The sequence below is a fragment of the Mirounga angustirostris genome, unplaced genomic scaffold (genome assembly GCF_029215605.1).
Source record: "Mirounga angustirostris isolate CCGP_5_RB_7025 unplaced genomic scaffold, mMirAng1.0.hap1 SCAF_4, whole genome shotgun sequence".
Taxonomy (NCBI): Eukaryota; Metazoa; Chordata; class Mammalia; order Carnivora; family Phocidae; genus Mirounga; species Mirounga angustirostris.
This window is the reverse complement of record NW_026991712.1, coordinates 178,956,042-178,983,806: the sequence shown is the minus strand read 5'-3', so window position 1 is coordinate 178,983,806 and position 27,765 is coordinate 178,956,042. Positions and strand designations below refer to the sequence as shown.

General features: G+C 46.5%; 2 protein-coding genes across 6 annotated transcripts in view; one reads left to right on the top strand and one right to left on the bottom strand.

Annotated features, from left to right (window-relative positions):
• Positions 1-17,332, top strand: part of DNAJC16 (DnaJ heat shock protein family (Hsp40) member C16) — a 39,635-nt gene extending 22,303 nt beyond the window's left edge. For all 5 annotated transcript variants that reach the window (XM_064589887.1, XM_045898637.3, XM_045898639.3 and 2 more), the window contains 8 exons: positions 7,880-8,010; positions 9,568-9,751; positions 10,643-10,825; positions 10,976-11,052; positions 12,411-12,491; positions 12,595-12,693; positions 13,273-13,443; positions 13,960-17,332. In XM_064589887.1, the coding sequence (XP_064445957.1) occupies positions 7,880-8,010; positions 9,568-9,751; positions 10,643-10,825; positions 10,976-11,052; positions 12,411-12,491; positions 12,595-12,693; positions 13,273-13,443; positions 13,960-14,359 (1,326 nt within the window). In that variant the 3' untranslated portion in view covers positions 14,360-17,332. The remainder of the gene's footprint in view (positions 1-7,879; positions 8,011-9,567; positions 9,752-10,642; positions 10,826-10,975; positions 11,053-12,410; positions 12,492-12,594; positions 12,694-13,272; positions 13,444-13,959) is intronic.
• A 413-nt stretch (positions 17,333-17,745) lies between these two features.
• On the bottom strand, positions 17,746-27,316 carry AGMAT (agmatinase (putative)). Its single transcript, XM_045898640.3, has 7 exons — positions 26,909-27,316; positions 25,338-25,540; positions 22,806-22,854; positions 21,722-21,917; positions 20,604-20,783; positions 18,917-19,001; positions 17,746-18,179 (listed from the first exon to the last, which is right to left on the bottom strand). Exons 1-7 carry the CDS (start codon positions 27,178-27,180, stop codon positions 18,106-18,108), a joined length of 1,059 nt encoding a protein of 352 aa, XP_045754596.1. The 5' UTR covers positions 27,181-27,316; the 3' UTR covers positions 17,746-18,105.
• Between the last annotated feature and the right edge of the window lie 449 nt (positions 27,317-27,765).

Here is a 27,765-nt window from a genome sequence, read left to right as displayed (position 1 = left end):
AGGAATCTGTCCTCAGGGAAAAGGAATTCAGACCAAAATTACAGAGACATTATCGTTTGTAACCAATTTCACTGGGGGAAAAATACAAATATCCAACAGTAAGCTAATTATTGGTATATACCAAGCAGGGACTACTACATAGTCATTTAGCCGTTAGAACGGCTGTTCTAGAACACTTACTGATGGGGACAGTTTTCATAACATAATGTTAAAAAGAACATGCAGGATGCAAAATTGAGGTTCCTCACCCTGTAGCAGGTCTGAACTCTGTGGTCATCTCAGACCTGAGTTCCATAGTAGTTAATTACTCAAACAAAATCATTTAAATGAAGTCTGTAAAAGCCTGAAAATTGAAACAGATGAAGCACAGAGACTGAAGGATCTCAATACATACCAATTCCATACACACTCTAAACCCTGATCTCGATTTTGTGACGTGTGTGTATGTGCATGCATGTGCATAGGAAAAAGCCGGAAATAAATACATCTCTTGATGGTAAAATTACATATTATCCTAATATTGGGGTTTTCAAAAATCCCTATCATGAACACGTATTATTTTATTTCTTTAATGTTATTTTTGTTTTGTTTTGTTTTAAGGATTTTTTTTCACATAATCTGCACCCAAAGTGGGGCTTAAACTTACAACCCTGAGATCCAAGAATCAGCATGCTCCACCGGCTGAGCCAGCCAGGTGCCTCTATTTTTTTTTAAAAAGCACTAAGATCCCTTTGATTTACTTTCTCGTAAAGGAAGCTAGAATGAGAAGTTCTATAAAATCCTTTATTTCATTCACTCAGTAAACATTTTGTTTCCTGCCTGCTGTGTGAAAATACAGAGGAGCTCTGACATCCAGAGTTAGTCTTTGTCCTCACAACTCCATCAGAGGAGAGAGGCCTGAAGGCAATTTCCATCCACTGGCATGGGTGACTCACTCAGATGTGAAAGTAGAGGAAGGGCACTTGAGGCTGGGACTAAAGGAAGGATGGCGTCTGAGGCAGAACCAGATGGGGGAAGGGAAGGGGACAGTGAGGAGAGAAGGGCAGGTTTAGGAAGAAGGTAATGAATTCAGTTGTGGACGTACAGAATGCGAGCTGCCTGCAGGAAGTCTGAGGGGAGGTGTCCATCGGACAGTAGGGTGTAGGGATCCAGGTCTTAGTGAGCTGGGGAGAGAGATCTGTAGCACCTCAGTGAGTTGTGAGAGGTAGAAGTCCTCAGTGTGGCGCAATCTCCCAGCCATACATAGTAGGTGAGGTAAGGAGAGAAGGGGGCCAGGGACAAAATTCTGGACAACCGCCGGCAATTAAAAAGGGGGTGCCCTGCCCGATGGCAGCTGAGGAGCTGAGAGAATCAGGAAGAAAACATGCTGGTGGTGAAGAAAGGAAACGAACTTCTCAGTTCAAGATTAATCTATGAAGACTTCCTAAATTGCTTTTCAGTAATAGCTTCTACTCTTGAGAATGATTTATTTATTCCTCAGGGAAAATTGTAACTCAAATACATTTACAGAATTACTGGCACAGGGGTGCCCGGTGGCTCAGTTGGTTAAGTGTCCGACTCTGGATTTCGGCTCAAGTCGTGATCTCAGGGTCACGAGATCGAGCCCCTCACGAGGCTCTGCGCTGGGGGTGGAGCCTGTTTAAGATTCTCTGTCGCCCTCTGCCCCTCCCCTCTCCTGTGCACACACACATGCTCGCTCTCCCTCTCTAAAAAAAAATTACTGGCACAATGGATGCTTTACCAGTTTGCTCCTATGGATAAAAGCACCACTTGTTCCGTGGAGCACTACTGAATTTGTTTTATTTGCTGAATAGTATTTTTGGCCACATGGTAATTTCTTGATTCATTCTTCCATCAGTGGGCATTTCGGGGCTTTAGGAGCCATGTTGTCATGAACATCATGGGTATCTCAGTCTATCTGGGTTTCTCTAGGACAGCAGTTTTCAGAATGAGGTTCACAGACCCTGGGGTGGGGGTGAGAAGTCTGTGAGATCAAAACAGCACGGAGACGTAATTTGTCCTTTTTCTCTGTGTTGACACTTGCACCGATGGTGTGAGAGCTGTGGTGGGAGAAACTGCCAGTGCATAAGCCCAGGACCTAACCCAGTGCATAAGCCCAGGACCTAACCCAGTGCGTAAGCCCAGGACCTAACCCAGTGCGTAAGCCCAGGACCTAACCCAGTGCATAAACCAAGTTACAACCCAGGACATAAACCCAGGCCTGGGCCCCAGACTACCAATAAGCATCTGTTTTTCTCTCCTAAGCACTCACCATAAAAACAAACAGAAACAACACTCCTTTATCACTTAATGCCCTTGATGAAGCAGTAGCAGGTATTAATTTTATTAATAAATAGATTGACCCCTGAGTACACGTCTTTTGGGTATTTTTAACATTCTGTGTGACAAAACAGGAACACTGCTGTGTGCCAGAGTATAAAGATTGTTGTCTGGAGGGTAAGCATTTGTGTGATGACTTAACTCGTGAGTTTTGAACTAGCCCCCTTTTTTAATGGAACATTGTTTTTACTTGAAAGAATAACTGACAGACAGCTAGGGTTATTCAGACTTGGGTTTGTTACAGGTATTTCCTAAAAACTGAACATAGTGAGCCTAGCACTTTAAGGGAAGCAACTGACAGTATGTGTTGCCAATGATAAAATTCAGGCTTCCAAGAAAATCAGAATTCTGAAAAATTTGTACCGGCCATTATGAGCTTCTCAAAACTTTCTGATGAGATTGGTTCATCTGTGTGGTGTGCTTTTTTTTATATGTATAATAAAATTCATCAGCATTTGGAAGATCAGAACCAATATTTTCCAAATGACCAATGAATGCATGATTTTTAAAAATCATGCCTGAGTAGGGGCGCCTGGGTGGCTCAGTCATTAAGCATCTGCCCTCAGCTCAGGTCATGATCCCAGGGTCCTGGGATCGAGCCCCACATCAGGCTCCCTGCTTGGCGAGAAGCCTGCTTCTCCCTCTCCCACTCCCCTGCTTGTGTTCCCTCTCTCGCTGTGTCTCTCTCTGTCGAATAAATAAAATCTTAAAAAAAAAAAAAAACATGCCTGAGTAAAAGATCCATTTTAGTGCAAGGTGATCAGTGAGTTTAAATTTAACAAAGTATTAAAAGTTCCCTGAATCCAGGGACACCTAGCTGTGACTCTTGATCTCAGGGTCATGAGTTCAAGCCCCATGTTGGGCATGGAGCCTACTTTAAAAAAAAAAAAAAAGCATAAAGGTGTTCTGAGACCAGGAAGTTTTGAGAACTGTTGCTTCCCGGGTATATCTGGTTGCAAAATCGCTGGGTCCTGGGGTCTGCGCATCTCCAGCTTCTCTAGATAATGTTTTCCGAAGTGATGTTACCAGTTTACATTTCCACCAGTCACGTGTGAAAGTTTCATTGCTCCACATCCTTGCCAACACCAGTTCGATTTAATTTTTCTGAGTTGACTGATTAATGGTATCTCATTGTGATTCTGCTGTGCATTTCCCTTAATCACAAGAAAGCGGATGATGGGCCTGTTGGATTTCCCCTTTTGTGACATGACTGTCAAGTGTTTTACCCATTTTTTTCCTATTGAATTGTCTGCCTTTTTGCTAATGATTTGTACCAGTTATTTATACAACTGAAATCATGCAGTGTCTGGCTTTTGTCAGCTTATATTTGTGAGGTTCATACATGTTGGCATGAATATACTACAGTGTATCTGTGCAGGCTGCTGCTGACAGACGTTTTGCTTTTCCCAGTTTTTAGTGATTTGACCAGTGCTGCTGTGACTATATTCTTGCATTTGGCGTCTTTTTGATGAACATATGTTATTACTTTTAATGTATTCACTCGTGCCAACATTTTCCTTTATGATTGATTGGTTCTGTTTGTTTACTGTTTAAGACATCTTCCCCTACGTCAAGATAATAAAGATAATCCCTTCACGGAGCTTCTAAAAGCTTTATAGTTTGCCTTTTATACTTAGGTATTGGCCATTTGCAAATAGTCTTGAGGGGCGCCTGGGTGGCTCAGATGGTCAAGCATCTGCCTTCAACTCAGGTCGTGATCCCAGGGTCCTGGGATCGAGCCCCGCATTGGGCTCCCTGCTCCACAGGAAGCCTGCTTCTCCCTCTCTGACTCCCCCTGCTTGTTTTCCCTCTCTCGCTGTGTCTCTCTCTGTCAAATAAATAAAATCTTAAAAAAAAAAAAAAGAAATAGTCTTGATAACTCACAGAGCAAATCCTCCCACTTTGTTTTTTGGATTTTAGGAGGATGGGGGAGCTTCTTCAATAGCATCTTGACTATTCTTGGTCTTTTGTATGTTTTATATACATATTACATTCTGTCTGTCAAGTTCCCATCAAAACCAACAAACGTGTTGGGATTTTATTGGGTTTGTATTGACTCCTTAAATTAGTTTGGGAAGAACATGCATCTTGGCAAAAATTAGCCTTCCAACCTATGAGCATCGTATATCTGTTTTCATTTGTTTAGGTGTTCTGTAATATGTCTCTATAAGCTTTTATAATTTTCTCTGTGAAGATCGTACTTTTTTTCCAGCTTATTTCTAGGTACCTCATATTTTTTAATGCTATTGAAAAGGGTATCTTTTTTTTTTTTTTTAAGATTTTATTTATTCGACAGAGAGAGTCACAGTGAGAGAGGGAACACAAGCAGAGGGGGTAGGAGAGGGAGAAGCAGGCTTCCTGCCAAGCAGGGAGCCCGATGTGGGGGTCGATCCCAGGACCCAGGGATCATGACCTGAGCTGAAGGCAGACGCTTAACGACTGAGCCACCCAGGCACCCGAAAAGGGTATCTTTTTTACTGCATTTTCTGTTTGGTGGTATTAAGTAATACAATTGATTTTTTTAAAGATTTATTTATTTTTAGAAAGAGTGTGTGCTTGTGAGTTGGGGGGAGGGGCAGAGGGCGAAGGAGAGAGAGAATCACCAGCAGACTCCCAGCTGAGCACAGAGCCCTGTGGGCTGGATCCCACAACCCTGAGATCATGATCTGAGCCAAAATCGAGAGTCAGATGCTCAACCAACTGAGCCACCCAGGCGCCCCTACAATTGATGTTTAAACATTGACTTTGTGTCCAGAAATCTTGCTAAACTCTCTTACTGATTGAAATAACTTATCTGTACCATCTTTGGGGTTTGCTAAATACACAAACATATCATCTGAGATTAATGGCAGTTTTGCTTCTGTTTTATTTCTTTTTCTTACTTTACTGTGACCTCTGGTGTGACAGATAGAAATGTAGTGATGGAGGGGGTTCCTGGGTGGCTCAGTCAGTTGAGCATCTGACTCTTGATTTTGGCTCAGGTCATGATCTCAGGTCGTGGGAACGAGCCCCAAGTCAGGCTTCGCGCTCAGCTGGGAGTCTGCTGGAGATTCTCCCTCTCCCTCTGCTCCCCTTCCTGCTCACATGTGCGAGCATACACATGCTCCCTCTCTCTCTCTCTCTCTCTTCCCCTAAAATAAATAAATAAATAAATAAATAAAATCTTAGAAAGAAATGTAGTGATCAGGGCATCCTTGTTCTTGATCTCCGTGTCCCCCATAAGTATGATGTTTGCAGAAGGCTTTTTATAGCCACCTTCATCAGGATAAGGAAGTTCCCTTCTATTCATTAATGACCTGAATGGTATTGGTTTTTATCAGATGGATTTTTCCACAGCCATTGAGATTATCCTGATTTTTCTTCTTTAATATTTTGTCTTCTAAAATGTGCTAAATATATTAATTTATTTTCTAATGTTCAACCTAATTTGAGTTCATCAGGTAAGTCCAACAAGATCATGATTTGTATTATGCTTTCAACATATTGCTGGATTCAATTTGCTAGTACTTTGTTGAGGATTTTTGCATTTGTGTTCAGAAATGAGGTTGACTTCTGGCTTTCCTTTCTCCTGATGCCCATGTGAGGCTTTGCATCATAAAGTGAGGTGGGTGCACTGTCCCTTTTTCTGTTCTCAAGAAGACTTTATGTAAGATTGGATTGTCCTCTTGAAAGTTTCATCAAAACCATCTGTAACGCCATCTGGGCCTTGAGTTTGTGTTTAAGGAAAGATCTCTGACTGCCACCAGTTCACCTTCTTTAACGGTTACACAACTATTTAAGCTTTCTATTTTTTCAGATACTGCTATAGTTTTCTAGAAATTTGTCTATCTCATCTTAATTTTCAAATTTAAATAAATTTTTCTTTTAACTTTTACACGTAGGTGGTGATTCCTCCTTGTCATTCTTGATAATGGTTACTTGTGCTTTCTCGTTTGCATGATAGATTTTTCCAGTGGTTTGTCAATTTTATTAGCTCTCCCAGAGAGCCAGCTTTGGCTCTGTTAATTCTTTCTTCTCCTTTTTCTATGTTTGTTTTGCTTCATGGATCTCTATTTTTATCTTTATTATTTCTTTATCCCTTCAAATTTTTTGCTGTTTCTTTTTAACTTGATATGGGCATCTAGGTCATTAATTTTTCTGTTTTATTCATTGTAACATTACCCTCCAAGTATGGCTTTATCTGTACCCAAGGGTTTATAAATAGTACTATCATGAGTCATTCAAATTCATGGGGCATCTGGGTGGTACAGTTGGTTAAGTGCTCTACTTTGTTTTGGGGTCAGGTCATGATCTCATGATCGTGGGATGGAGCCCCAAGTCAGGCTCCATGCTCAGTGGGGAGTCTGCTTGAGATTCTCTCTCCCTCCCTTTCTGCCCCTCCCACTCATTCAGTCTCTCTCTAACAAATAAATAAATCTTTAAAAAAAATTCAGAGTGGGTGCCTGGGTGGCTCAGTTGGTTAAGTGACTGCCTTCGGCTCAGGTCATGATACTGGAGTCCCAGGATCGAGTCCCGCATCGGGCTCCCTGCTCGGCAGGGAGTCTGCTTCTCTCTCTGAACCTCCCTCCTCTCATGCTCTCTATCTCTTTCTCTCTCTCAAAAAAAAAAAAATTCAGAGTATTTTCTTAATATCTGATAGGCTCTTCTGACATAAGCAGGTGATTCAAACATGTTCCTTAACATGTAGGGATTTTCTTGTTTACATTTTATATGGATTTCTAGATTGTAGTCAGACAACCTACTTTATATATAATTTCAATCCTCCAAAATGCACAAAAACTAATAATAACAAAGTGGCCATCATACAGTTTTGTAGTCTGCCTTTTATACTTACTAACTATGGAGTTTGTTTTTAATTGTTCAGTTTGCTGTCCATCTTATGTTTTTCTTTTTTAAAGATTTTATTTATTTATTTGACAGAGACATAGCGAGAGAGGGAAGACAAGCAGGGGGAGTGGGAGAGGGAGAAGCAGTCTTCCCGCTGAGCAGGGTGCCCGATGAAGAGCTCAATCCCAGGATCCTGGGATCATGACCTGAGCCGAAGGCAGATGCCCAACGACTGAGCCACCCAGGCGCCCCCAAACCGACTTTTTAAATCTGCCAGCATGTAACCATATACAAAAATTCTTCAGTGGAAAAGACACTTGATTTTCCTTTGACATGAGATAGCTCCACCATTGCTTTCAGCCCTGCACTGTTGAAATAGATCACTAATGTTTATTTGCTCAAACAGATCTGTCTTATTTGTTCTATTACTTTAGCCTGGGTCAGCCAGATATTTTTTTCCAGTTTTTTTTTTTTTAATGACTTTTTTCCTTGAGTATAGTTTACATACAGCGTGACAGTAGTTTCAGGTATACAAGATAGTGATTCGGCTTCTCTGTATGCTGTGCTCACCACGAGTGGGGCTACCATCTGTCACCATACACCGCTGTTACAGTATCATGGGTCAGCCACGTTGTTTTTTTAAGCTTTAAGTAAAGCCCACTTGCAGTGAGAAAAGGGCATAAAACTCAGCTGTTCCTTGGTTTTTCTGCAGGCCCGAGGTATGAAGAAACGGGTCATTGACGACTTCCTCACCCAAAACAAGTATCTACTGGCAGCCAGGCTCACCAGCCAGAAGTTCTTCCATGAGCTCTGCCCTGTAAAGCGGTCTCACCGACAGAGGAAGTAAGGACTCCAGGCTTTGCCTCTGCTTGTCGTTGCAAGAGAGGGGCCACGTCGCATTTCTCTACCGGGCAATTAAACATCGACCTGTGACATCAGAACTTATTCTTTATGTTAGTAGTGGGGTGTATTAATCCAGGGTGTCAGCCTGGCCTGGGGTCAGAGAAGATCTCCCTAATTCATAACCCTTTAGCTGAGGCCAGAAGGATGAGTAGACTTTAGCCAGCTGTCAAGGAGAGGCTGGGTCACTTTATTTATGTATGTATGTATGTATTTAGATTTTATTTATTTGTCAGAAAGAGAAAGAGAGAGCACAAGCAGAGGGGAGCGGCAGGCAGAGGGAGAGGGAGAGGGAGAAGCAGGTTCCCCGCTGAGCAGGGAGCCTGATGTGGGGCTCGATCCCAGGACCCTGGGATCATGACCTGAGCCGAAGGCAGACGCCTAACCAACTGAGCCACCCAGGCATCCAGAGGCTGGGTCATTTTAAAGAAGCCTGGATGAGCAAGTCACTGCTCCTACTAGGGGCCCCATGCAGGGCGGGACTTTGGAGGCCTGGGGTGGGGAGCTGGGAAGACACTAACCCTAGGGAAGTGTAGGACACTGAAGAAATGTTCAGAGAATTAGCTGGGAATGGGAAGGCTGAAGCATACTTACTCATACAGAGTATCTTAAAAAGTCGAAATACAGGGGAAATATTTATTAGACACCTTTCAGATTAATGAGTCAATGGCTTTAAATGTAGGGCTGTTGTGCAATGTGTCTAGATATGGAAAGGAGGAAAACCTACTGGTCATCTTATTTGAAAATACAACTACAGTATTGTTTAAAGTGAGAAAACTTCCCTATGTTTCCAGTTTTTCTGATTCCTTTATAAGACTAAGAGAGAAGAAGACTTGAATTCGATATAAAGAAGACTATCATGGACTCCAGGGATTATTGTGTGCATGGCCTTCAGAAACTATCCCAGATCCACACACTTCTCACCTTTTTTACTACCACCAGCTTTGGAGACCCCGGTGCTAGCCTTCTAACCAGGCTCAGCTTCCGTTCCATTCCCCTCTTGTGCCTTCTCCACACAGCAGCCAGTGATCTTCCTGGAACTGTGCGCTGGGTCCAGTCTCTCTCCACCCAGGGGTTCTTTGCGCTCGCAGTTCTCTCTGCCTGGAACCCTGACCCCTTTCCCCATACGGCACACCCCATTCGGGTCTTTGCTCACCTCCAAGAGGTGACGTGTCCCTGTGCAATCTAATGGCCCGAAGCAGATTTGACCAGCCCTGCCTGTGGTGGAGGCACCAGAATAGCTGGCTTCTGAAAGGATTCAGAGGCCACTGCCTTAAAAGAAATTCCTAAGTGTGGTAACGTTTGGTTTGGGGCAGATCTCACCCATCGAAAAGAAGCAAGTCACTGATGACGTTAGAGACGTTAGAGACTTCTAACATATAGCTTCTATTAGTAAACTATATTCACTTCTGTAAAACACACACGCCTCTTCTTCACCTTCTCTTGTTCTAGCCTCAGCCTCGGAGATGGATTATAAAGTCCTCTTTTGTCGTTATGCAGGTACTGTGTGGTTTTACTGACCCCCGAGGCTACCAAGTTGAGTAAACCCTTTGAGGCTTTCCTGTCCTTTGCCCTGGCAAACACACAAGACACAGTGAGATTCGTGCACGTCTACAGCAATCGACAGCAAGAGTTTGCCAACACCTTACTACCAGACATTGATGCGTTTCAAGGAAAATCAGCGGTGAGTCATGAATTCTCTTCTTATTCTAAGCTCTTGACATGCTCGTGGCACCTGAACTCTGTTTCTCCCTTCTTTGGGAGTTTTGAATACAGATTCCAGGAAATCCAGAAATCTCTGAGCCTGTTTTGAAAGCCTACTCTTGAAATAGTCTTTTATCCTAGTGATTTCACCTCCTAGATTTTCAGTCTTAGACCTTCACAGAAAGCATCTTTTCTGTGAGTAAAGGTTCAGGAGCATCAGTTCTTCTCACCATTTTTTTCCCCATGGTGGGTGTAATCTTAGAGTGCCTGGTTCGTAAGGGATGCCTGGGTGACTCAGTCAGTTAAGCGTCTGACTCTTGATCTCAGCTCAGATCTTGATCTCAGGGTCATGAGTTCAAGCCCCACATTGGGCTCCATGCTGGGTGTGGAGCCTACTTAAAAAAAAAAAAAATAGAGTACGTAGTTTGTAAAATCTTCCTTAGGCTACCAGTAAAATCTCCCTCCTTTACTTCTGCCTCTTTCATTTCATTTTAATTGATCTCTCCTTCCCTTCCCCTCCTTTGTCATCACTCTACAGAAGCATTCAATTCTTCCCTGTCTTTGTCATCGTTTTGGTCATCATGGAAACTCTCTCTAAAAAACTGAAGTTCCTTATTATAATATTAAGTCAGAGGTTATAGGAAAAAGTCTACTCAGAAGAAAGAGCTTTAACTTCTAGCAGAAGCTTTGGAAAGTCACCATAAACATGGTTTCCTTTGTCAGAAGAAACTAAGATCTCTTGCACGTATTTTATACCCATCCATATTCGTGTTTGAGCTTACTGCTGACTTCACTGGATCCTTTTTCCATCCTCCCTGAAAAAAAAACAAGCAAACTTGAAGACTTCTAATGGTTTCTTCTTTTCCCCCAGGTGTCTATCTTGGAAAGGCGCACCACGGGAGGAAGGGTGGTGTATAAAACCCTGGAGGCTCCCTGGACAGGGAGTGAGAGTGATAAATTCACGCTTTTGGGCTATCTTGACCAGCTGCGCAGAGACCCCGCTGTGCTGTCCTCAGAAGCTGTGCTCCCGGACCTGACAGATGAACTTGCCCCTGTAAGAACGTGGCCCGGGAGAGGGGGCACCGGGCAGGGCTGGTGAGCCCCCAGAGCCCAAGCAGAGGCCGGCAGCACGCTGTGCTGGGCAAGGACTTCACCCAGGCTCAGGGGCTCAGTCCTGACCATCACACATTTTCTCCCTCCATAGATCTTTCTCCTCCGGTGGTTCTACTCTGCTTCTGACTACATCTCAGACTGCTGGGACAGCATATTTCACAACAACTGGTAGGAGTATTGCTACAGTAAATTTCTTTTTCTCCACTGATAGTAGAACCACTTTTTTCTCTTGAAAAGACTCTTTCTTTGATTTCAGTGTATACTCAGTACAGGCAAGTTGGAAGAATGTTTACACATCTTCAACAACTGTTCCCTTTTTCTTTTTCTTTTTTTTAAAGATTTTATGTATTTATTTGACAGAGAGATAGTGAGAGAGGGAACACAAGCAGGGGGAGTGGGAGAGGGAGAAGCAGGCTACCCGCGGAGCAGGGAGCCCGATGCGGGGCTCGATCCCAGGACCCTGGGATCATGACCTGAGCCGAAGACAGACACTTAAGGACCGAGCCACCCAGGCGCCCCCTTTTTCTTTTTTTTAAAGATTTTATTTATCTGAGAGAGAGTTTGAGCAGCCGGGAGGCGGGGCGGGGGGAATGTTGGAAGCAGAGGGAGAGGGAGAGGCAGGCTCCCCCCTGAGCAGGCAGCCTGATGTGGGGCTCAATCCCAGGACCCTGGGATCATGAGCTGAGCCGAAGGCAGACGCTTAACCGACTGAGCCACCCAGGCATCCCCCCTTGTTCTTTCAGTAACTTCACTTTTTACATATTTGCTGATTGCCCCTTAACCACTGGGCCTGTCCTCTTCATCAGGGCACCCCTGGCACCCAGTCCGGGGCCCGACACACGTGGAGGCCAGTGTAGAGCTGTACAAGCCAGTCAGTGAGTTAAGCAGAGAAGGGAGGGCCCTCCCACTCCCACCCCCAATCATACCGTGAGCTCCTGAAGGGTAGAACCACATCTCATTTGTGTTTGTGATTCCTGGCACCCAGCACAGCTCCTGAAAACTGACAGGCCTTTGAGGAGTGTTTGTGGGGGAACAAAATGTTAGAGCACCAGTCCTAGAGGACGTTGTGCAAGGTCACTGTCTTCTTCCTCCTCCGACCTCTGTGCCACGTCTGAATTATTCTAGCCAGAAAAAAAAAATCAAAATAAAGGAAATAATTCCACAGACTTTCTACCCTCGACGTCAGAATATTCCTCCACATTGACAGCGTAAATCCTGTTATTTCCTTCTGCAGAACTTATTAAGCACAGCCTATTCTGTGGAGACAAAATAAACTTGTAGAAAAAGCAACCTGAATTAAAACGGTGAGGGAAAATCTCTGCTTTCCTCACCACCACCGTCACCCTCAAAAAAAAAAAAAAAACTTTATTTGTATGAAACTAGAATGTGTTTATTGATATGAAAGCCTTTTGGTTTGGAGTTCTTTTGGTTTTGTCTGAGCCAAGGAAAAGAAATCCAGTATCATTAACGGACATAATCTCAGCAACCCATCTAGAGCTGACCAGAGTTTGTTAACTTCGTTTCAGGCGGGAAATGATGCCCCTTCTGTCCCTGGTCTTCTCTGCCCTCTTTATCCTCTTTGGCACTGTGATCGTTCAGGCTTTCAGGTAAATGCCTCCATGGCTTCTCAGCGTGATTTCTCAGGGGTGAGCCCCAAACCTCGGGTTGTGGTGCTGTTTCTTTTCTAAAACTCCTTGTTTCCTACTTTAGTGACTCAAACGATGAGCGAGAGTCCAACCCTCCAGATAAAGAGGAAGCTCAGGAGAAGACCGGGAAGACTGAGCCAACCTTCACCAAAGAAAACAGCAGGTTTCTCTAACAAGACACCAAACCCACCCGACCCCTACCCCCGGGCAGGAGAGCCACGGGCCCTGTAGTCTGACAGCGCGGTGTTCGAGGACCTAGCATATATAAGCACTCCGGGTCACTTCCTTGTGTGTGAGATGAGGATTTAGGGAAAAGTCGGCTGCTGGTTAGTGTTTACTGAAACCCCGTAGGCCTTTAGACACAGGACCTACTTATATTCTACTCAGTACCTTCAGGCTCTCAGTCTTAAATGTAATAATGCGGGCAGGAAGCAAAGCATGTCAGAGTTGCTAGACGAGCCAGAAGCAGAGAAGGGTGCGTCACCATGACTGTGCCGACCACCTTCATCCTGTCCCAAAGCCGCTTCTACGCCAGCTGTGAACGGCAGCATCTGAAAGGCCCTTTGGAGGCCCGGGACCGCCAAGTGGGGACTATCCCCATCCTGCCGATGTGTCAGGCTCCAGAATATTAAATAACATACCTAGTCTGGTTGAATGCAGCATTTTCTTCCTCTTGTTTCTTTTCAAAGTAATGACATTCTCCTGCCTGATAACATCTCAATTCCTCACTATTTCTCCACAGCAAGATTCCTAAAAAAGGCTTTGTGGAGGTAACTGAGCTCACAGATGTAACGTACACCAGTAACCTGGTCCGCCTGAGGCCAGGCCACATGAACGTGGTCCTCATCCTGTCAAATTCCACCAAGACCAGCCTACTACAGAAATTCGCTTTGGAGGTCTACACATTCACTGGGTAAGCTCGTGTGGGAGAGGGGGAGAGGCAGGGAGAGGAGGGGGCCAGAGGAGAATTTCATCCCTTCCTCTTTCACTGTGAGGGCCTTTATGCACGCAGCAAGATGTTGGCTGTGACCTTTCGAGCCCAGAAATCTAAGCCGTCATGAGGGCACCTTTCTCTCCTCGACTTCATGTCCCGATGCTTCTGAACAGAAGAGTTTGACCTCACTCAGTCTTCTGCCCTGAGCCTTTTGGGGAACTCTGTCCTCTAGCTGTCGTGTGTTTTCCTGAAGCCAGACACTGAGAGTGCTTAAGGGGCACCCGGCAAGGGGCCGGGAGGGAGATGGGCCAGCGGACTGTTAGAGCTGTTGCAGAAGCCCTCACATCCCCCAGGAATCCTCCATTCTTTCCATATTCGGGCCCCATCCAACACAAAGCCACCTCCTATTACATGAGATCTGACGGAGGTATTTACGTTCCCTGCAATTCAGTGTGTCAGGCAGTTCCGTAAATCTTCACTGTGTCCTTCCACCAGGAGCAGCTGCCTGCACTTCTCCTTCCTGAGTCTAGATAAACACAGAGAATGGCTGGAATACTTGCTAGAATTTGCTCAGGATGCAGCCCCGATCCCAAACCAATACGACAAGCATTTCATGGAGCGTGACTACACAGGTTACGTGCTGGCCCTGAACGGTCACAAGAAGTACTTCTGCCTCTTCAAGCCCCAGAAAGCAGTGGAAGAGGAGGAGGCCGTGGGGTCCTGCGGTGATCTTGACTCTTCCCTCCATCTGGGCGAAACTCGAGGGAAATCTTCCTGTGGCCTTGGACCCAGGCCCATCAAAGGGAAATTGAGCAAGTTGTCCTTATGGATGGAGCGCCTGCTCGAAGGCTCCTTACAGAGGTTTTATATCCCGTCGTGGCCTGAACTAGACTGAGGGAGCTCGAGAGAGACTTTAACTCTTCAGGCTTTTTAATAGGCCCCTGGGAACAGGTCTTTTCAGGACTCGACCTATCACCACGGACAGAGAATAGATTCTAGATTATTCTTCCGGAACAATGGCTGGAAGAATCTTTCCTTTGTCCTGTCCTACCTAACCTAGAAGTGAAAAACACCTCAAGTTGAATTCCTTAGATCAAAATATTTTGCTTTGGGTTCTTTTTCCCCTCGTTTGAATGCCGCACTATTTAAAGGAGACTGCTCATCCCCTCTTCCTTCGTCATCCCTGTCCTGTGCTCCCACCGCCCTCCCCTGTCCTGTCTCTGCGCTGTGGGAGAGACACAGGGCTGTGGCCGGCAGCAGGCCCTGGAGTGCTGGCCGGGCCCCCGCCCCCGCCGTGCTTCCGCGCCCAGTGCATGCTGTATCCGTGGGACGACAGCCCACAGCAGCTTCTAGGCCCTGCATCCTGAAAGAGGCCTGGTTCCAAGCAGTCTCACATTTGATAGTTTTTTCTGGTAGTCAGTGGCTAAAAGTGTATTTGGGGGGTACCCCCCTGCAGCAGTTGGTCAGCCACGGTTTTACAAGGCTAGGGATAAGTGGGGGTCCTGCATGTGAGTTTGGTTTGAAGGGGGAGCTGGGCAGTGACGTACGTGACCCCTTGGGGCGTCCCATCAGCCACCTCCCCCAGCGCTAAGCATGGCCAGGGAGGGATCTGCACGGCAAGAAGTACTGTAATGACTGAGCCATTTATGTGTCTGTTTTCACATGCCTTTCTGCCTCTGTCAATTTTAGGGTATGAATCTTAGGAGCCATAATTTGTAATCTTGTTCTCTGGACGTAGAGATAAGCTGCTATAAACCAGTAGATGTTAAACTGAAGACACCTCCCTTATCCCCTGCCTGACAGGCGTCAGGCTTGAGGAACCTCTTCACTCTGGTGGTGTCTCTTTAGTAAAATACCAGACATGTCTTTGTATCAAGGAACTTAAAAATTTCTCAACAATTGTATTTTGAACACTGTTAACCCCCAGAAGTGCTGTAACTTTGAGCCCTCTTTTGTGACAAGTGAGCCAAGACTTGTTCTAGACTCCTGTTTGGCAAAAGGCTTACTTTGAGCTTCTGACCTATATTACGATAGCTCAATTGCTTCCACTCTTAACTCACAGCTGCTTCACCAGTAACAGGGTCCGACCTACCATCAGCACCCCGGCTTCCAGTGTGCAGTGGATCACACCCACCAGTTAGAGAGTTTGCCTTTTTGGGGGCGGGGGGGGGGGGCGCAAAATTACCAGGGGATTTTGAGCAACCTCAAAGAGTGGTCAGTTCAGATGTCAAAACACATTGGCCTTTTGTAAAGCCAAGTGTCAGGATCAGTGATGGGACATTTACTGAGTTAGTATTTCTTTAATCATCATTGCTTTAAACAAAGCCATTTGGGTCCTGAACAATTTAAACATTGAGCTATAGGGGCAAGTAATAAATTATTTAAGCCCAGGAATTCCTATCATTTCCATGGAGTCTATAGCTTTATTTAAAAGAAAAAAAATCACTGCCAGTCTTTTTTTTCCCCACATGATCCTCTAAAAATTGGATGCTTCCTCTGATTGCTGTCTCCTGGCACCTGGCCCAGGCAGGTGTGATCAAGGGATTCATTTGGTTCCTTGATGCACCAGCCTCAAAATTATTTTCTAGGTCTTTTATGGCCAAGTTGCTGATGTGAGTAGTGTTCTGGTTCAGTGGTCGGTTTTTAATTTCTGGTACTAATGGGATGGATCCCTAACCTTAATTTCTGAAAACCAAAACCTCCCCCAGATTTGTTCACTTTAAAAATGTTTCTCATTAAAATGAAAAGCACCTTTAGACAGACAGCTGCACCCTCTATTTGTACGAAGAAAGGAAAGTTAGAATAGATAGGATTAAAAACATTCCCGGTGAATGTTTCAGTGCAGAAATTATTTCACAGGTCTGTTTGGGGCTGGAAGATACGTCCCCCAAGAGGACACTAGGAAGGTTCTACTTTGAACTAACTTTGCCCTTGACCCCCCAAGCCTTTTCTCCTGAATGTTTCCATGAATTTGTTTACTTTTGTGTCAAATGTATGAGCCTTTGTCATGCTCAGCCAATGCCACCATTTCTCCTCCTCTTGTGTGAAATCACACAGACCTGATTTTGGTTTTAAGTTAATTTCTTGGTCTTTGAATATCTTGAGACTGACAACATTGTTTTGTTTTTAGAAGTAGGCTTTTCTGGTACATCGTGTTTAGCAGCTGGGGATGAAAACTGGCCGAAAACAAGTCTTTGTAGAACACGCACCTACTTACAAATATTTTTTTATCATCCAGGTGCTGGTGGCATAATTTGGCTAAGAGATTGTCCCAGCTCTGAGTCAGCAGCGTTTCAATGAGCAAGACTGCCCTGACTTCTATTAGGCACTATGGTCTCGCTCTCTGCCATCACTTCCCAACCATGAAAATTTGGTCATACTTTTCAAATTAATAGGTTGATTTCCTCCTCATTCAGTACATGAACGTTTTCCTGATTTAAAAAGAAATGAAATCTGAATGTGTTTTTTTTAAGTGATTTGCTCTGTTTGGGAAAAAGAAATCAGAAGCAAACACTCCAACTTTTTTCCTAAGTAAAATTCTTTAAAAGCTGAGGCAAAATATCTTTGCAGATGAAATATCGCTCACATCCAAATGCCTGACCTTTCCCTTGAACACAAATGCAGTGTGGCAACTGCTAAATCTGTCCATTCCATTTGTCAAGGAGGATGGAACTTTAGAGACCGATCTGAAAAGAAGGTGAATATTTTGCACTTTTGATACTCTTAGGAACAAATAACTTATTTGGCAAATGGTGTCTTTTTTTATGTTGTTTGTGTTTTGTATTGTGAACAGGCACTGAAGCTGATGTTATTTTTGTTTTGAGAATATTACAGACTGGAAACAGAAATAAACTATTTTAATGTGTGATGATTATGCGTCGCTCTTGCATTGGGAGATGATGATTTGCCCGTGGACACGTTAGCGACAAAACTGAATTTGCATGTAACTCAACCCACGCCTGAATCTTCCCTGCGGATTTCAGGAGTTGCCGTCACGGAGGGTGCATCAGCTCCAAGAGTAGATAATGCGAAAGGGAGGAAGTGGGTTAGGAAGGGTCACCAAGGGCTCTTTGGAGGCCACCTGATGTCTGGTTGAAAGACATTCTGTGCACCCTCCTGGGCTTTTGAGTGGGAAGTTTCTTTATCAGGATCTGCATGTTACTTTCATTCAAACTTTTTGTTTCGGTTCACAGTGGTCCTAAAACCCAGATGCAGCCCTGAGTTCCTCAGGAGAAGCCACAGTGTGAAGGAAGAAACTAGATATGGGATGTTTATGCAGGATTATGTCCTAGGGCTTTTTTATTTCACTTCTCCAATTTTTAGATCATCTTGAACCAAATGCTCCTTGGCTCCCTTTTCCCCTTAATCCTCCACCATCTTTCATCAAAACAACACAAGTGCTTCTCTGTTTTTAGTTCATTCAAACTCCATAGAAATATTAGCTGTTGGATTAGAGTTCTACTGAATGCCCTGGTTTTATAGGCCCCGGGGACACTGTTTAGTGGAAAGTTTTACTGGCATAAACTCTTTGAGTACTCAGACTGCTTGCGCATAAATTCTTGAGAATTGTCATCAGCACAACCTGTTGTATCTTGAAGAGCACAGGTTCAGACGACCGTCACTTTGGGGAGAGCACAAGGTTCAGACGACCGTCACTTTGGGGAGAGCACACAGCATCTCAAACAGCAGGTTAGCCGCCAGAAGGGCCGTGTTTCCTACAAAGAGACAAAACGGAAGGTGAACACCATGCAGGCTGCCCCCAAGGCCAAGCCTCTCGGTACTCCGCCCTCTTCCCTCCGGCCTGCCTTTCCAAATTCGCCCTCCCATGCTCTTCTCTGGGCTGCCCAGCCACCCTGCCCAGCCACCCTGTGGACACGCTTTCCCTGGTACTCCGCTCCAACAAACATTCAGAAAGAGCATTCTGAAATTCAGACAGTTCGTTGTTTACTCTGAGAACAGACTCCCCCCAAAGGAAAACCTTTAATAATGGTGTCTATTGTATTTATCACCTACCCTCTGAGACTAATTGGCCTAAGTCTGGAAGCTTCTCTAAGTTGAAATTATTGGGATGGCATCTGCTTTGAATATCTCTCCTAGACCAGCTAACCACCCACTTTTTTAATATTAATAAATATTACTTAGGCAGTAATTCACTTTTCAATGAACTATCAAAGAAGGATAGAACTATGCCACCCTATTAATAAACCATAGGCTGGTTTCTTTCTCTTCTGCTGTCGGGCAGGCAAACCAATAATAGCCACCTCCCAGGGGTTTTGTTAATTAGCTCGTGTTTGTAAGGTGTGCAGTAATAGGTTTATTTTCTTCGCTGCAGAACATACTCAGCAGGTTCCCAAGTTATACAAAAGGATCCATCCATCTTCTACTTATTAAGTAGATTAATATAATTTAAACCAGCAGCTGCCTACAGATCATGGTATTCTCGCTTACTCACCAAAAGGATCGTAGGGCGGCGAAACTTCCACAAGATCACAACCCACCACGTTCAGGCCTTGACAACCCCGGATGATTTCCAGCGCCTGTCCAAGACCAAGCCCGAGTTGTCCACAGCAGTAACCACTCACAATGAAAAGCAACCACAGAGGTCCCAGTGCATCTCTCCCAGCACATGCCCACCCTTTGACTTGGAACTGTCACTTTCCCTCAAAAAACATTTACTGATGGCCAGGCACCCTGGTGGGCATCATGGGGACACAAAAGGCCAAAGCACAGCCCCTGCTCCCGAGGGGTCCGTGTGTGATGGAATACACACAAGCAGGCCAATCATTCCAACCATTCGTACATTACAGGCTTCAGGAAAAGCAAAGCGTAGGGGCACCTGGCTGGCTCAGTCAGTAGAGCATGCAACTCTTGATCTCGGGGTTGTAAATTCGAGCCCCATAGTAGGCGTAGAGATTACTTTAAAAAATAAAAACTTAAAAAAAAAAAGCAAGCACAGAAAAGTATAATAAGAAACAGCCCGAAAAGCTGGGGGAAGCCCTCCCCAAGCAGCAGGAACACTTAGCCCAAGGAATTAACCAAGCAGACAGGTAAGGGTAGGGCAGCCCAGACAGAAAGACACCAAGATGGAAAGAAATAACAGTAGTTAGATGTGGCCAGAAGGCAGGATAAGTGAGGGGGATGGTAGGAAGAGGTCACTTTGTCTAAAAGAGTTTCCATTCGGCCAGTGAAAAGCCCAGAATGATAAGCTGAGGAAGGAGGATCGTGTTTTAGAAATCTCTCTGAGGGGAACTGATAGAGAATGGCTTTGAGAGGTAGTTGCTCACAGGCCCCTCTCTTAGAGGAGGTAAGATAACGGATCAGGTGTAAGTGGTCTTCACTCATTCACACAGATATCTATGAGTGCCTACTCTTTATGTCAGGCACCATTCTAGACTCCAAGGACAGGGTAGTACATGAAATAACAGCGCTAACCTTGTGGAGCTCGCTTCTAATTATAACCACACTCTGATTCTGCCTCCTGCGTTTACACTCAGCCCACCTTCAGAGAGCTTTATTTGGGTGTTTCTAAAACTCTTGAACTTCGGGCGCCTGGGTGGCTCAGTTGGTTAAGCGACTGCCTTCGGCTCAGGTCAGGATCCTGGAGTCCCGGGATCGAGTCCCGCATCGGGCTCCCTGCTCGGCGGGGAGTCTGCTTCTCCCTCTGCCCCTCCTCCCTCTCATGCTCTCTGTCTCTCATTCTCTCTCTCTCTCAAATAAATAAATAAAATCTTCAAAAAAAAAAATAAAGTATTAAAAAAAATAAAAAATAAAACTCTTGAACTTCCATGGTAGGTGGTTAATCCCACCATGAGCACTTTTTAAGTGTAACCCCAGAAAGATAAGCTTGGTGTTTTTAAGAGGGGATACTGCTATACGTCCCCAACTATAGGAGGATCAGAGGCAGAAAGCTCAAATAACAGACTATTATATCCCAGAGAGGAAATGAGGGCCCTTGCCAAAGTCCGTCTACTCACTCAACAAGAGTGTCCAACCTGTGGTCAGCCCTGAGAACAGTTAAAGGCCTAACCCCTCTGCTTTTAAAATCCTGTCCTGATCCTGAAGACTCACCACAAGTCCCAGGAAAGTGGGGAGTTGAGACTCCTCACCCCCAGGCATTGTCCCTGGTGGAACCTCCTTACCTGACTAGGGGTGAGCCCGGCAGTTTCAGGGGTGCCTGTCCCTGGGGCATAGGCAGGATCCAAGCCGTCGATGTCAAAGCTGATATAAATGGGTCTGCCGCCCACCTGCTGCCTCACCTCCCCCATCAGAGGAACCAGGGACTTCATCCAGCAGTCTTCAGCCGGGACCACCCGGAAGCCCTGAGGACGTGGGAAGTAAAGAGCAGGATGTCGAGGCTTCTACATGGTGCCATTTACTGGGCATTTCTTATGTGCCAACCCCACGCTAAGTGCTTCTGTACACATGACATCAGACCCCCAATCTTCACGAAGAGGGAACTGTCCTCCCCCTTCTACTGGTGCGGAAGGGAGGAGCGACGGCTGGTGAAGAAGCAGGGAGTAAGTCAAAGCTGACCTGGGGGGGATGCGATCAGAGAGAAGCTGGGCTATAGAGTAAGAGGGAGAAACTCAGCACCTCCTGAACGACTCTGTCCAGAAGACTGGCCCTTGCACGCTCTAAAAGCAGGGGACTTGGGTCTTTCCTGTTGGGATCTTGTCATCCGCGTTTCCCTGGAAGCCACTGTGCCCGGTGGGGGTGAGGACAAGAACTAGAAAGATGGCCACTGGCCTTGGGTTCGGTCCTCCTCAGCTCGTTGGGAAGCCAGCGAAAGTGCAGAGGCTGGTATGTTTCGGCTTCTCTCCCCACCCCAGCGATGAGGCCCCCTTTGCCTCATGAACTCACATCCTCTCTCTCTGCTCCACACGACCCTCTTGGGGCAAACTCGGCCTTCCGTCCCGTTTTTCTGAATTTGGTTATTAAAGCCCCCGTGGAGGGGCGCCTGGGTGGCTCAGTCGTTAAGCGTCTGCCTTCGGCTCAGGTCATGATCCCAGCGTCCTGGGATCGAGCCCCGCATCGGGCTCCCTGCTTGGCGGGAAGCCCGCTTCTCCCTCTCCCACTCCCCCTGCTTGTGTTCCCTCTCTCGATTTCTCTCTGTCAAATAAATAAAATAAAATCTTTTAAAAATTTAAAAAAAAAATAAATAAAGCCCCCGTGGAATCCGCAGCCACCACCGAATGGGCACCACAGAGAAATGCACTTCGCAGGCTGGGGGCAGAGGAAGAGGCGTTTAGCTTGTCACCTGGCTCCGGCTGTATCTGTAGGGATCCAAGGTCATGGCGGAGCCCCGGATGCCGATCTGCACCACGCGCTTACAGTCCAGGAGACCCTCGTCCACGCAGCGGCGGAAGGGCGTCCCGTGATAGAGCTTCTCTCCGAGGGCCTTGTCGGCCGTGTCCATGTGAGCGTCCACATGCAGCAGCCCCACGGGGCCATGCCTGATGACAACAGGCAGCTCAGAGCCCAGGCCTCCTTCTGGGGCCTGAGCACGGCCACCCTTCAGGCTACCCGGACTTCCCAACTTGACCATTCACAGCCACGCGAGACCCGGCCTCGGTGACCAGCCCTGCAACTGGTTTCTGTCTTCAAATCACTTAGCCGCTCAGAATAATCGACCCAGAGAAGTCCGGCAGAGGATCGACAGCTCTCTCTCCATAATCTCCAACAACCCCGCCAGCCGCCCAAAAGCAACATGCAATCTAAATCAACGCTAGGCAAGCACAGACTTCCAGAAAAGACCTATACCCGCCCACCACCACCGAGGATGCTACCCATATGTCCTTCCTATATATGAATTCTGGAGTTGCCACCACCTTGGCCCTTCTGCCTCTTTTTCAAACTAATTAACCAAAGTTAGTTAATCCCTGGTAGACTTCCACGACCGGAAAATCCGTTTTCTCATTCTCTGGAGAAGGGGCCCTTTCAGGAAGAAACAGGACCTCTCCTCAGCAAGCAACACTGCTGTATATTTGGCCTTTGAAGCCAAACAGAAACTGCTGTTAGCTGGGGTTGTGTATTTCACGCGGGGCCCATCTTCCAAAAACAGAGACAGATGCTGAGCACGCATATCAGAGCAGATCCAGGGCAAGCAAGGGTAACCACAAGTGTGAACAATAAATTGTCTTGGTTCCCAGCTGGTGACTGACAGAGACACCGGGAGCTCGACCTTCGTTTTGATCCACAGAAGCAACCCAGTGGGGCATTTCCTATCACCCCAAGTCACCTGAGCCAGCAGAGGTCACTTGATACCGTCTAGCGGCAAACGACTCATGCCCTAGCTCCTGAATTTTGAAACCCTTGTGCGCGCCCAGACACTTGGGACGTACTTTTTTGCCATTGCTTGTAATATTGGATATGTGATTGTGTGATCTCCACCTGCAAAGAGGAAGAAGAAAACATCTGGAATGCGGGTAAGAGGAGAGGAGCATGTATTATAGAGAGCAATCTTCAATCTACCCAATTGTGCCACCCTTTTGTTGAGACCAAAGAGCTATAACCTCAGCTAACACAGGATCTTGTTCAGTGGTGGGAAAACAGCCACTGGATGTTTGGGATTACATTGTTCTTTAAAAGAGGAAACAAGGGCACCTGGGTGGCTCAGTCGTGAAGCATCTGCCTTCGGCTTAGGTCATGGTCCCCACGGCCCGGGGATCGAGCCCCGCATCGGGGTCTCTGCTCCGCGGGCAGCCTGCTTCTCCCTCTCCCACTCCCCCTGCTGTGTTCCCTCTCTAGCTGTCTGGCTCTCTCTGTCAAATAAATAGATAAATAAAATCTTTAAAAGATAATAAATAAAAGAGGAAACGAAGCTTACAGGTCAAATGCCAGGAACAGGTCTGTCCAACAGAACTCTCTGCAGTGATGGGCATGTTCTCTCTCTGCACTGGCCGGCACGGGGGTCACTAACCACACGTGCCTATGGGAATACAGCTCAGGCCGGGGAGGAACTGCATTTTTTATTTTATCTCATTGTGATTCATTGTAATTTTATTTTATTTTTTTTAAAGATTTTTTTTATTTATTATTTGACAGAGAGAGAATGAGAGAGAGAGAGCACATGAGAGGGGGGAGGGTCAGAGGGAGAAGCAGGCTCCCCGCCGAGCAGGGAGCCCGATGCGGGACTCGATCCCGGGACTCCAGGATCATGACCTGAGCCGAAGGCAGTCGCTCAACCGACTGAGCCACCCAGGGGCCCGATTAATTGTAATTTTAATAACCATATGTGACTAGTGACCACTGTACAGGACAGCTCAGGGCTAGAAAAGTATTACTACGGACCACTATTGCTAACAACAACAGCTGACATTTATTGAAGCTTAAAAAACGTAAGTCACGATGCCAGACACGTTATATGCACTTTCATTATACGCCCCTCCCACAAAACAATGAGGAAGACGCTGATAGTGTTATTCCCATTTTACAAGTGAGGAAATGAAGCATAAATAGCTAGTGAGAGGTGAAGCTGAGATTTTTCAAACTGTGCCGTCCAGAAACCACACTCCGCACCACAGCGTTCTGCAGGCTCGGCCCTCTCGTTTGGCAAAAATACATTTGGATATTTAGAAAAAGCCCCGTGTCGTTTTAACTATTTGTGAACTGGAAGAGAAAGAAGTGTAAGGGTGGGGGAGAGATCAGGCAAGACAAGGGGAAAGCCACTCTATAGACTAAGAGAGACCCTGATGAGGAGGAAATACCCCTTTGCAGCTCTCTCTCAAATAACGTCATTAAAAGTATGTCCCTGAGAGGCGCCTGAGTGGCGCCGCTGGTTCAGTTTCCAGCTCTTGATTTCGGCTCAGGTGTGATATCAGCGTTGTGAGATCAGCCCCGAGGGGGCTCTGTGCTGTGCATAGAGCCCACTGAAGATTCTCTCCCTCTCTCCCTCTGCCTGTCCCCCACCCCGCTCTCGGGCATGTGCACTCTATCACGCTCGCTCACTCTCTCAAAAGAAAAGAGAAAAGAAAAAAGAAAAGCATTTCTTGAAAAGAAAGAAAAGAGAAAAAGAAAAGCATTTCCTGAAAAGAAAGAAAGAAAAAGAAAAGAGAAAAAGAAAAAAAGAAAAGCATCGCCTGAAGAAAGAGATAAGAGAAAAAGAAAAAAGAAAAGCATTTCTTGAAAAAGAAAAGAGAAAAAGAAAAGCATTTCCTGAAAAGAAAGAAAGAAAGAGAAAAAGAAAAAAGAAAAGTATGTCCTTGAAATAGTTAAAAAGTCACAGCTGAGCTCCTGTTGTGAGCCTTCCCCAGGCCTGGAATCAAGGGGTATAGGACAAAGGTGAGGTGGGTAGAGACACTTGCTGGGATGCAAAATTTAAGGGACACCAAAAAACTCAGTCATTAAGATAAATACTATTTTGGGGCGCCTGGGTGGCTCAGTCGTTAAGCGTCTGCCTTCGGCTCAGGTCATGATCCCAGGGTCCTGGGATCGAGTCCCACATCGGGCTCCCTGCTCGGCGGGAAGCCTGCTTCTCCTTCTCCCACTCCCCCTGCTTGTGTTCCCTCTCTCGCTGTGTCTCTCTCTGTCAAATGAATAAATAAAATCTTTAAAAGAAAAAAAAAAGACAGGATCAGTAATAGTACTATTCTGAACTATACTGGAGCCTGAGGCAAAAGGGAAAAGTCGATCATATTTATAGTTGACTTTTTGGCAACCCCCCCAAAGTGAATGCCTCACTTCCTCACCCTAGTCCATCCCTGCCAGTCATACTAGTCCAAAAATGTAAACAGCCTCTCCCCAGGGATTAAAACAAATGAATTTAAAACATTCTCTTTCCGACTGTCTCCATATTCCCAGTGGCTTGCCCGGAAGGAGCCACCATAAATGAACCCTCAGCGCAGAGCTGCGCTTGTCCCCACAGACGCCATTACCCAAGGTGAGGGGAATACAGCCAGCTGCTACAATTTTCTGATAGGCCTCTCGAATTAGACGGCAGCTGTCCGTAAGGTTGTAAAGATTGACGTTCACGTCGCCTAGGTCTGCAACCATGAGGGACTGGAAGGGGAGGGCCCCCATGCTAGGGTTTGCTGTCCGAAGCATCACGGATTCTTCCCGGATCCGCCGAGGTCCAAATCTGGAGAAGGAAGAATCATCCTGTGAACCATCCCAAAAAGGTCAGAGGTCCTACCTAGGCCAGGATTTCTTAGCCTCTGCACTGCTGACGTTTGGGGCTGGAGGAATCTTTGATGTGGGGGGCCATGCAGTGCCTTGTAGAATGTTTCCCCTAATCTATAACCCACTAGATGCCACTGGCAAGTTGGAATAACCAGAAAGGCCTCCAGACGCCACCAAATGTCCCCTGGGGGCAAAATCACCCCTGGTTGAGAACCACTGATCCAGGCTATATACTTGAAGAGATTAAAGGCACGGATTTAGGAGACTACCCATCACCAATTTACTACATGACATTAGATAATTTCTTAATCTCCATGAGCCTCAATTTCCTAATCTGTGAAATAATGATATTTACCTTACTGTGTTGTTGGAGGAATTGAGTGAGGTCATCTATGCAAAGCGCCTTGCATTAAGGAGACATTTTATAAATGGTGGCATCCACACTTCAGATTATTAGATGTAAAGTGGCTGAGCTGAATCAGAAATAGCTGATGCTCACTAATTAGGAAATTACTTCAGCTGCCTTGATCTTAGAAAAAAATGCCTTGGGGTCCTTGGCTGGCTCAGGTGGTAGAGATAGAGGGTGGGACTCTTGATGTCGGGTTTGTAAATTCCAGTCACACACTGGGTGTAGAGATTACTTAAAAATAATAAAATGTATTTTTTTTTTAAAGCACCTTGTGTTTGAGCAATTCTTTTTGTTTTGTTTTGCTTTTTATTTTTTATTTATTTATTTTTAAAAGATTTTCTTTATTTATTTGACAAAGAGAGAGAGAGGGAGAGCACAAGTAGGCAGAGAGGCAAGCAGAGGGTGAGGGAGAAGCAGGCTCCCCGCAGAGCAGGGAGCCCGATGCGGGGCTCGATCCCAGGACCCTGGGATCATGACCTGAGCCGAAGGCAGACGCTTAACGACTGAGCCACCCAGGCGCCATTTGTTTTGTTTTTTAAAGATTTATTTGACAGAAGTATTTGAGCAATTCTTGATCAGGTGACATCTAGAAGTTTGGGGAAGGTGCATCCAATTTCCTCTGTTCTCAGAAACAACGTCCCCTGCCCCCGTAAGCCCCACAGCCACCATCCCAGCAAGGCTCAGGAATCAGCGTGTGGAGAAGGCTCCTGTCACCAACAGATGACCCACATGTCCAGCCCTCACCACTGCTTGACGCGGGAGGAGGGAAAGCAAGGGTCTTTCAACCGATTGGGAGCATTCTGGAGCCAGCACCTCCAACCCCACCCTGGGTGAGCGGAGGCGCCCGTCCCTTTGTCTTTCGCGCCCAGTGGCCATCGGGCGGTCCACCCACGTGTCCCCGAATCCTTCGGACCTTACCTCGCCCCGGGCCGGTTGGAGGTCCCAATGTCCAGCGGCACCCCGACGAAGGCGGCGTCCAGCCCCTCGGGGGAGGCCTGCACCGGCAGCCGCATCATGGAGCAGACGCCCACCGGCCGCGCCACGAACTCGGAGCTGGGGGGCTGGTTCCGGGGCGCATCGGAGGACCGGCTGCTGGAGCTGCGGCCGGGGTGGCAGAGCCCCACGGCAGGACGTGCGCCCCCGCCGGCCCCCAGGCCCCGGGCGCGCCGGGACGCGATCCGCCGCAGCATGCCGTCCGCCCGGTCCCCGCAGCTCCAGGCCCGCGGGCTGTGCTCAAAGAGCAGGCGGCCTGGGGATCTGGGCGGGCGAGGGGCCGCTCTCTCCCCGCCCCCTCTCTGGACTCTGGCCTCTGGCTCTCTCGGTAAACAAAGCCAGGCCCGGGACTCCCCACTCCCCGCCACCGCCCCGCCCCGCTGCCTATGCCCCCAAAACACTGGCCCTCGGCCCCTGCTTCTCCCTTTTAGAGTAATATTTTTAAAGCGAAATGATTTAAAGGAAAAAAAAAACTTTTCTCTAAGGAAGAGAAATTGGAAATGCACTTTTTAAAAATATTTATTTATTTTAGAAAGAGAGCGAGCGCGGGAGGGGGGGGCAGGAGAGAGAAGCGGACTCTGCACTGAGCCCAGGGCCCATGGGGGGGGTGAGGGGGGGCTCGATCTCATGACCCTGAGATCATGACCTGAACCGAAATCAAGAGTAGGAGACTTAAGGGACTGAGCCACCCAGGCACCCCGGGAAATGCATTTTTTTTTAAATAATATATTAGGAAATGTCTGGGGTAAGATTCTCAGGAAGTAGAGTCTTTCTAAATAAAC

Excerpts from the sequence above, each read along its gene's own strand:
- AGMAT (XM_045898640.3), bottom strand. The coding sequence starts at position 27,180 with ATGCTGCGGCGGATCGCGTCCCGGCGCGCCCGGGGCCTGGGGGCCGGC. Across the intron at positions 25,541-26,908 it reads TCCAACCGGCCCGGGGCGAG|ATTTGGACCTCGGCGGATCC; the intron begins GTAAGGTCCGAA and ends TTCCTTCTCCAG. Across the intron at positions 21,918-22,805 it reads TTACAAGCAATGGCAAAAAA|GCATGGCCCCGTGGGGCTGC; the intron begins GTACGTCCCAAG and ends TGTTGTCATCAG.